Raw genomic sequence first — 10,772 nt, 5'->3', positions numbered from 1 at the left:
ATACAATATAATAATATCACGACTATTATATATTGCTAATATTATGTAAAATAATTAATACTTAAAAATTAAAAATAATTTATTATAATACTAAAAAATTTCTAAGTCGTAATAATTCTTTTAAAAATAAGTTATTAATACCAGTCCAATGTTACTGAAATAATTATTTTTTTAAATTCTACATAATATTTGGTTTACGTTTTATTATTGGTATTTTATTTTTATTTGTATTTTAGCATTACGGTATCTAAAATGCATCTGAAATTAAATGTCCAATTAGTACATAATTTACTCCAAAACGAAATCTAAATACACGCAATGTACTAGACAGAAATACTACTTTAACTCTATGTAATACAAAAAAAAGGAGGTATTATTTACATGTAGTAATTAATTAAAACTTATTTTTTTGCTTATTATTTGAAGTTTCTGTCTTGATAAATTAACAGAAAAAAAAATAATATAAATTAATATATTATAGGTTGTTAGGTAGTGATAATAAATATTATTAATGTTATAATATTGAATACTATACTTTTTTGAATTCTATTCTAATATTATCAATACGCGCAGCAGTCAATTTGCCTAACTGCCATAAGTTACTTTTCGTGAGAAGGTACGCGAGGTACCGGTATTGGTGGTTGGCTACACTGAACTGATCACGGACGATTTAAAAAGGTAGTTTCATTTAACATAAAGTGACGTATAGTCGTTGCCATCCCAACCAATGATCGGAGATACCTAGGGCTTGTATCCTACACGGCTACACGGTACACACACGTCCATAGCTAGTTCTTTCCATAAGCGAATCTTATGATGTTAATGTATAATGTATATTATTGTTTATTCCTCTCTTCACTGTTGTGGGAAACGTAATGAATGCTTTACTATTGATATTTGATAGTGATCGTATTTTATTCGTAACTCACAAACGATTGAATTTTTAATTTTAGCCATAAACGAATGATTTTATTTTTGTTTTTACCATACATCTTTAAGTTTAATTCTTCTGTGATCTCAACCGTCGCAATGTTTAAATGATCATCTGCGTACCGAACGTAATTCTTTTGGCAACACTTTGTATTATTTCTCAACGGTCCGCAGTTACTTACGTTTTACAACTATATACTGGCTATTTAGTGTTTATTTGGTTTATATTTATTACGTTCCTAGCAGATTTTAGTGTTATAGAACAAACGAAAATACAATAGACACATTATTGTATAGGTACTGATTATATTTGTGGAATATCAACTAATTATAATATAATGGTAAGCAAAATCATATTATATTAGTTTAAATATTGTAATATCTTCCTAGAAACTCATAAGTTCTAGGTTACTGGTTATTGTTACCAGGACCGGATTAGTACGGTGAGCTATCGAGTAAAACTCGGTGGGTTGTCAAAAATATGGACCGGTTTTGAGTATTTAGTCATATTTTTTTTTTTTTTTGTGATAAATTAGTACAAACATTAGTAGAAAATATAATTGATTTGAATTATTTTAACCGTACAGTAGCTGTAGCTGTAATCAAACGTTAGAAATTCTAAAACTTGGTGCGCTAATACCTCTGGCGCTGATTGTTACTATTAAGTAGTTTAGTATAGACTTATAGAATGATGATGAATGAAGATGTTGTATTTAAGTTGTTATTTCAGATTAGTATCTTATTACACAAGAATATATATTATATTTGATGAATATTATTTTGTACTATACTTCTGCAATTTGGTTTATGTTGGCCTTGTTGTTGTTTTTAACCATAGCATACTAAATTGAATAATTGTGTCATTAGGTATGTGTTAAGATTTATGAATTGTATTTATTATATATAGAAGTAAGCATTAGATGGTACTTATTATTAAGAGAACATTTCACCCTCATGTGTTATCTTAAAAAAACTTGAGAGATCGCCATACCCACATGTGTTGCCTCTGTCTTACTAACGTACATCATAACAAAATTTTGTTCAGCAGAATACATTTTGTGATGTTAGCTTTAATATTGGAATTTTGTAAATTTACCTATTATCAAATTTAAAGATAGAATATTGTCTAGACAATGGCATATGCTTTTAATGATATTATTATTTTAAAGTGAGTTACAGCTATGTAAAATATTGCAACTTTAAAATGTTCATAACTCACTTTAAAATAATAATATCAATAAAAGCATATGCCCTTGTCTAGATAATATTCTTACCTTTAAATTTGATAATAGCTAAATTTACTTTAATATCAAAGCTAAAATCACAAAATGTATTCTGCTGAAAAAATATTTGTTATGATGTATGTTAGTAAGACAGAGGCAACACATTCGGGTATGGTGTCTTCTTAATAACAAAATTATCACTTCGTTCTAAATAATTTTCTGATCTTATAAAATAGTCAATAAATGACTTGATAAATGCTTATAATATTTCAATATTTGTTAGTAAGAATATAAGATAAATTAAATATTATTATGATGGATATAAAAAAATATTTATAGCTGTTATGAAATTTAATGAGATACATTTTGAATGTTTATAACCTAAATTGTCAAACTGTTGTCATTTATCTTGTATTAAATACTAATTTATTTATTTTTAAATATACCTAGATATAGTTTCAAAAATATAATTGTTAAATGTTTCTCATTATATTAATAAAAATTACAAATAAAACATTATATTCTTTAAATCTGTAAGTACTCTCGGTTATTGGGTCTTTAATTAATTTCTATGCGGTGCTTATCAAAGTTATCGCGATTACTGTGACATTAGAATTTATACCATGGATATATTATTGGGTAATTTGTCCTGGCCCAGCTCTAAACGTAGAAACGTAGAAGGCCTAGAGCTACAAAAAAGATTTAAAAATCCTGATAGGCTTCGACTTAGGTAATGGGCTTGTATCTATGTATTATTGTAATGAAATTGATTTTTTACAGCACATGCTATGTATGGTATGATAATAATACTTATTTTCTATTTTAATCTTGTTGGCTCCAAAGTCATGTATATTTCTCAAAAATAACTATTATCTGTTTGACTCTGTTCGAAGGTTACAACTAAAAATAATTTATTGGTAGAAATTTATAAATTTAAAATTAAACATTAAAACAGTATTGTAGTAGAAATATTTGATGTTAAAACCGTCTAATTATTAGTTTTCACAGATTTTTGTTTTTAAAATCAACTAAAAAATAAGGGGACCTGGAAGATTTAGTTTGCCGTAAGTCTGGTAAAGATGAGTATGGCCCTGAGTATTTTTAACTTAATAAACGATTTTGTATTTAATATTATGCTAGACAGTCCAAAGCCCTATAAAGTTTATATATAACTTAAAAATTCTAAGTTAGTCCTCGTACCTAAAATCTGATTTTTGGATGTGACGATAACCCCAGAAGTAACAATCTGAATACTTTGCTAATTATTAATTATGTTAATTTAATATATATAATTATTAATACATAATATACTATATGTATTAAAAATGTGTGTACTTAATATTTATTTTATGTACCTAATGTTATTTAGTACTGACTAATTAAACTACCTTATATTTATTTTTTTAATTTTAGTATTGAAATTTATGATTCAATATGTCACTACTCATAAAATCTGAACCTGACATTGTGGAGTTGTCATCAGATGAAGAATCGATGGCACTGTTGAGTAATGGACCTCCTAATACTGAGCACGGATCTCCTAATACTGAGCGTGGACCGCCAAATGCTGAGCCTGGACCGCCAAATACTGAGCGCCCTTCAACACCAGATACACAATGTTCAATTTGTCTTGATGATTTAACCAATAAATGTTATTCAAATTCCTGTTGGCATTTATTCTGTTTTGAATGTTTAAAACGATGGTCAATTGTAAGTGTAGTATATCCTTAATAATAATTAATTGTTAAATGTATGTTTATTATAATATTGTCTCAAACATATCTTAAATAGAAACTGACTATATTGTACAGTATGTGTTGGAAAACATACTATTTTTTATCTCAATTTTAAAATGAAAGTTAAGTACATTTTTTTGCTAGAAAATTTATTTTAATTATTACTATCATTTTAATAAAATTGAATGTTTTATCAGTAATTAAAAATACATTTAAATGGTTAATAATAATTGAAAGGGTAAGAAGATTAAATTTAAATTAAATTTCAGAAAAATGTTTATTGGCTGAAGTCTTTATTAAATACAATAGAAAAAAAATCTAATTTATGAATTATTAATTTACTTAATGCAGATAATATGAAAATTAATTTTGATTAGGAACTTGTTGAATAGTTTTATACTATATGTCCTAATAATTATGGTCTTATTTTTATATGTTTATGGTTTAGTCTGAACCAACTTGTCCGTTATGTAAGAAAGCTTTCAACTTTATTTATCATTCATTTAATGATCTGGGTGTCCATGAAACATATAATGTTCCTTTGCAAGCCAGAGCACCGTCGTAAGAAACACATTATTTTATAAAATTTAATAAATTTAAATATTATATTTGTTTTACAATGTTAGTTTTTTTAGACCAAGAATATTCATACGGCCATATAGTGAAATGACAGATGATGTAAACAGGTGAGATACTTGTACTTATTAATTATTAGGTAAAGACTATTAAACATATTTTCATTTTAATATTTAATATTAAATTTGGAATATAAAATATTGATAATTTATATTTTTTATATTTGTTTAAAATTATTGCAATGTATTTATTATAAAAGTATAAACAGTTGAACCTCAATAACTTGAATTGGTTGGGGGCGAAAATAAAATTTATGTTATCAAAAATTTGACTTATAGAGGTTCCACTGTATATTATTTTCTATTCAGAATAAGACTATAATATGCGGCAAACGTAAATAATGCCAAATTTGTAGATATATCCCACACACCCACGTGCCTCTACCACTTGCTCATTATTTATGCATGTACAAAATGGCATATTCTTAATCTGAATAGAGTATAAAAGCATATACTTTGTTTATTATCATGATAATTAGCATATTAATATGAATGGGGCAAATAAATAGAGGACAATATTTTTACCCTTATAAGAAAATAGGTCTGGTTATGGTAAATTTCTTATAACGTGTTTGAGCGAGTATGGTACATTGTGTCAGTTGGATATTGAAGCAGGCTTTTTAAAAGCTATTGTCTTAAGACCAAATTGATGGGTGGGTACTGGGCATTGGATTTAGTATGATAAAAAGTTTTTAATAATAATATTTATACTGTACCCTGTCTTAAAAGAGAATAATCAGTTGGCCGATTGATTGTTGTCCATTTCTGTGCATCTCTCACCAATGACTTGTGCTATTGTACAGTCTCCTAATTTAAAATAATAATATTACTTATTAGAAATATTAGTTGTTAATGTTCATAAATTGTCTTCAGAAAACGTCAGCTAGCAAGATGGGGGAAATTTGCACTTACCACTGCCAATTATTCTCTTTTGATACAGGATATAATAAATAAATTAAAAAAATTATGTAATGTGGTTTGCTTTTGCTTAGTTGTTCAAATACAAACGGTTCCTACAATAATATCTTTATAATTAAATATTGTATTGGATATTTTTAAAAGTATCCCAATATATCTTCTAACTAATTGTTTTGTCTAGAATGTTCAGAATGAATTTGTTCATGGATATTGTCCGTAGAAATGAGAGAATGATAAATAACATTCATTATTTATATGACCCAGACTATAATCATAATGACAATGGTCGACTTTTTGATGCGAATCAAGATTATTCACGTCCTACCTTACAAAGACCTATCATGGGTATTTATTATAATTTATTTAAGAGGATACCACACCCGTATGAGTCATTTTTATCTTACAAATATTCAACAAAGCAAATTTATGTTCACAATAATCCATTTTATTTTGTTATTTTTAAAATTAGAGTGAATTGATTTATTATAAAATTTAAAGATTTAGAGTTTCTTGAAGGATTTTATTGATATTGTAATTTTAAAGCAAGTTTTAATCATTTTAAAATATACAAACAATAAAAAAAAATAAAAAAAACTTGCTTTATAATTTAAGATATCAATAAAAGCCTGCAAGATTCCCTAAGTCAGCGGTTCCCAAACATTTTTAGTTCACGCCTCCCATAAAAATTTAAATTAGAAATTTATAGTATTTAAATATACAAATAGTTATCGATAATGCGATAATGGTGTAACTACATGTACGGAAATCCCTGAATCAAGTATATTATTGTACGAGTATAACACGACTTTAAGTAATAATGTTTTACTATTATGTTAGACATTTGTTTTGAATAGTTAGACATTTCAACAAAATTATAGTTGATTTAAAAATATCAATATTTACCACGCGGCTCGCGCCTCCCTTGCTAAAAGCCTTACAGTTTGGGAACCGCTGCCCTAAGTAATATAATCTTATCTTTAGAAGTCAATTTTAAAAAAAACTGAGTAAATAGATTATTGTGAACGTAAAATTTGTCATATTGTAAATTAGTAAGACTGTGACAACACATGAGTAAAGCATCCTTTGGATATTATAAATTGTATTGGTTTATACAATTCAATATTTTTTTTAACTTTCAGGTCAAGCAACGAGAATACGAGTGTATGTTGAAAATGCGTGGGCTGAACCATTACCTGATTTGAGTGGTCGTTTCAGAGATTGTAGTTCGGCTTTCTATCGGTAAAAAACAATAAACCATAATTGTCTATTTTTATTGTTATTTTTTCATATTCTTCAGATATTATAGATAAAATATGTTAAAAAAAATAATTCTTAAGAACTTAAATTATACTATAGTGGCGTCGTTTGGCAAAGGGTTTTCACTGTTTGATTTTATGGTATTTTATAGATTTAACAGTAGCCCAATAGGCTGGTTCTTTGTGAAAAATATGACTATGTTTTTGAAAAAATGAAATGTTGTGTAGGTACCATGAAATTATTTTCAAAAATCTATTAACTTATCTTCCAACTATTTTGTCAATTATAGATACTTATAGGCAAGTACAATTGGAATCATACTGTGCTATTTGTGGTGATATTTTGTCATGTTTATTGCCTCGAAACATATTTAAATATATTTCTGAATAAACACAAATTTCATTTATCAATATTAATATTGAATATAATAGTAATAATAATAAAACAGACATAGATAATAATATGTACATTGCGTATACTTGAATAATTAATATTTTACATTTTTTTTTTATATTTAGTGTTGAAAAATTATTGACTATTCATAGATATAATATTCCTGATTCCATAAAATTTCACTGCTAGTAGCCTAAATTTTCTAGTTGAACTATAATTTACTTTTTATAATTTTAATTTAAAATTGAATATAATTGGTTTTTCATACATATAAATATTTATTTTTTTTTTTTTTAATATTTTTAGAAACTAGTTCTATGTGTGATATACTGGAAAATATTATCTACAGGCTGCATATTTAATTTTAAATTTTAAATTTAGTATAAAAGCATAAAAAAAATTGTACTAAGTCATTGGTAATTCAAACAACCCCTTTTCCCAATTCCCTTCAAATTCTGCGACGCTACTGTACTTTATAGTTTCTAAGTAATCTGTTAGAATAAGATGCCAACCCACTGTATCTCATTACCTAACAAGTTTTTATGTTATGCAATGAAGATCTAAAATACTAGACAAAAATTTATCAGTCACTTGGCCTATGTCCTTATTCTGAAGTATTTTTTTCCTTTTACCCCTCTCTACAAATTTTTTTTTTATAATTTGTTAATAAAAAATTTTTTTTTCAGAAATAACCCGGCTCAAACATATAGGTTACATGCATTCATCCTTAGAGATCTTGTTGCCATAAGAGAAACTGCAAGAATAGAGGGTGAACCCGTTCCTCTTTTGGAGAGTGCTGATGTTTCTGTGACAAATTTAATCATGCGATCACTTTCAGCTTATGAAATAAGAGAGATTCATATGATTAACATCTTAAGACCTTTTCTGTTTCGGCAAACAACACATTTTTGCCATGAACTATATAATTTTGCTAATAGTCCATATGACATAGTTGGCTATGATCGTCACGTTCAATATTCCTTTCGAACTAGATATTCACCTTCATCAAGTCCACCATATCCAGTTAGATTAATTGTAAAATAATAATTTATTGAAAATTATAAGTCATTGTAATACTATAAAATAAATGTATGTATATTTTTAGGCGCCAAATTTTATAACAATGATGGAACCCCCACCAACCGCATTACCAATTCCAGCAGCAGATCCATCTCGGCGAGTTATTGGTGAAACAATTGTATTGGATTCAGATAATGAAGAAGCTCAATTGCCAATATTGGAAGTTATCGTTGTTAGTTCTAGCGGCGATGACTCTGATGTTGAAATTCTAAGTCACTCCTTCCGTTCTATCGAAGCACGTAATCCTGCTTCAATAGACCAACCATCTACATCTACTGGAATTCGACATTCATTAGATCGACCAAATAATAGGCAAGCAATTTATTGTTTATATATTGACAGATAAAGATGTATAATTGTATTATTTTTATAATTGAATAGGTATAATTTAAGGAGACGAAGATTACTCTCGCCAACTATAAGTGATTCTTCAAGTTTTATACGTCCACACAGTTCTGTACACGGTATGCCTCGAGTGATTTATCCATCTCATGCAAGAAGAAGAAGGCCCTCTCTAGATTCTTCATCAGATGATGAAGAATTAATTACTGCTACTCGAAGTTCTCAAGCTACTCGTGCAAAATCTAAAGATAATAATAACAAAAAGAAAAGAAAACCAAAAAAAAATAAAAATAAAAAAAGAAAATTAAACAACGATTCAAGGTCTGAAATCCGTAGTACCAACAGAAGTCGTTCATATTCAGGATCCTCCTCATCTTCGGGTGATACAGATATAAGACCAAATCACAGTCATACTGATATTATACTATAAACTTATATTAAATTGTTTAAAGGAAGAATTTTTGTATTTGTCTGACCTTGGACCTTAAAAAGATCAACACTATGAAGTTTTTTATAGTTACTTACCATAAAAAGTTACTAGTTTAATTAAATTAAATTGTAACACTAAAGATTTATGAGCAAAAAGTGATAAATTATTTATTATTTATATGTTTTAAATAACTTAACTAAAATGTTATGTATATATTATTATAATTTATAATGTATGCATTATGTAATCACAGTAGAAGTTTTAATTTTTAATCTATGTAAACAACAATAGACAATTTCTGATTTTATTTATTTTAATTAAATAATTTGTGTGTTCGATGCCTTAAAATAAAAATATATGTATGATAATCTTAATATGTTATGTATATAAATAATTTAATCAAGTATTTTGTAAAATTATAAAACTTTTTTCTTTTCCAAAAAACAGTATTTTTTGTATTTATTAGGTATTCAAATATATTTTATCCCTTACAAGAAATTGAAAAAAAAGTTGGTATAAAGCCACATTTGATTTTATGCAAGTGTTACTATACTAAAATTTCAATTTTTACGAGAATTCATTAAAACAAATAATTTTGTAAACAGACAGGGATCAACAAGATACTTGAAAATCAGTATCACAATACTAGATATCTGATACATTAAATTAAACGAGTTTCATGAGTTTTTCAAAACATATATATGGGTATTTTAAATAGTCAATGATAACAGTGTATAGTCAAAATCTTAATAGTAATTAGGTATAACATTACTGATTATTCTATGACACAATAAATAATTATTTGTATAGATTTACATTTTGAAATAGGTAAGTAGTCAGTATAAAACTATATAGTGTCGATAACAAGAGAACATCAATCATACCCATTGTTTGAAAATAGGGCTAATAAGAGACAACATGTTTATATCATTTGAAAATTCAACATCCCTCACAATGTTAATAACTTGCCTACCTTTAAGGTTATAAGAACTCGATTGTGTTTTTCAAAATCTTATATGGTAGTTTTAAGAATGTTTCTGAGTAGGTAGATACTGCAGCTGCAATAGTTTTAACGGGGAACGGTCATATTCAATTTTATAATGGGTAAGAAACTTTCGTTCCATCATGCCAAAGGATAGATTAAACGCTTTACCATTAAATTGACGATTGAAAATCAATTATTAAATACTATTGATCAGGGGCGGCTCGTCGGGGGAGACTTTAAGACTGCGTCTCCCCTTAAAAATAAATTAGCTACTTGTAAATAATATAATTAATTAAAAATAATAATGTATAGAAATTAGAAATATTTTTATTTGAATTGAAAATATTTTATATCGTTTTCATTATTTATTTTTATGAATTAAGTCACACAATCGAAAACCTATTAATAAGTATCTCGATAAAAATACTATTTTATTCATTTCTGCGGGTCACATTACACCTCACTTCGACGGTCGCCGGTTCAGTGAAACTGGAGCCCGTCAGTTGTAATCGTAACATTTAATGGCATGGATGGTTGGTCGGAGGAATCCGGGGAGAAAAAGCTGCTATTGAACCTGGGTTCACGACAGTAATTGCCATGCCGCTGCGCCGTGTAGCCCGTGTTTAATTATTTTTTTTAGTTTTAGACGTTTTATTCACGATTTATTAATTATTTAATAATTAATATACTTATATTCGTCCAATATTTATTATTTTTTACATTTTTATAAGCATTTCAGCATTTAATCATATTTTAAAATGCAAATAGAAAATATAATAGAATTTTTATTGACCAGTGGTTTTAATGCTTTAACATACGAACAAAAAAATATTCGTTGTTATA

General features: G+C 27.0%; 1 protein-coding gene across 5 annotated transcripts; it reads left to right on the top strand.

Annotated features, from left to right (window-relative positions):
- The first annotated feature begins 775 nt into the window (after window positions 1-775).
- Window positions 776-9,206, top strand: LOC113549707 (E3 ubiquitin-protein ligase Topors). Of its 5 annotated transcripts, none has more exons than XM_026951144.1 (9): window positions 776-1,271; window positions 3,567-3,863; window positions 4,338-4,450; window positions 4,516-4,575; window positions 5,624-5,787; window positions 6,582-6,681; window positions 7,779-8,115; window positions 8,198-8,484; window positions 8,554-9,206. In XM_026951144.1, exons 2-9 carry the CDS (start codon window positions 3,588-3,590, stop codon window positions 8,942-8,944), a joined length of 1,728 nt encoding a protein of 575 aa, XP_026806945.1. In that variant the 5' UTR covers window positions 776-1,271; window positions 3,567-3,587; the 3' UTR covers window positions 8,945-9,206. The 5 variants fall into 5 exon arrangements, with proteins under 5 accessions (XP_026806945.1, XP_026806944.1, XP_026806942.1 ...); XM_026951143.1 differs by having other exon boundaries at window positions 778-1,271; window positions 5,633-5,787; window positions 7,779-8,127; window positions 8,554-9,203; XM_026951141.1 differs by having other exon boundaries at window positions 778-1,271; window positions 7,779-8,127; window positions 8,554-9,203.
- Window positions 9,207-10,772: the final 1,566 nt, after the last annotated feature.

The sequence above is a fragment of the Rhopalosiphum maidis genome, chromosome 1 (genome assembly GCF_003676215.2).
Source record: "Rhopalosiphum maidis isolate BTI-1 chromosome 1, ASM367621v3, whole genome shotgun sequence".
NCBI lineage: Eukaryota > Metazoa > Arthropoda > Insecta > Hemiptera > Aphididae > Rhopalosiphum > Rhopalosiphum maidis.
Note: the sequence above shows the minus strand (reverse complement) of the source record. Positions and strands in the feature narration are given on the sequence as shown.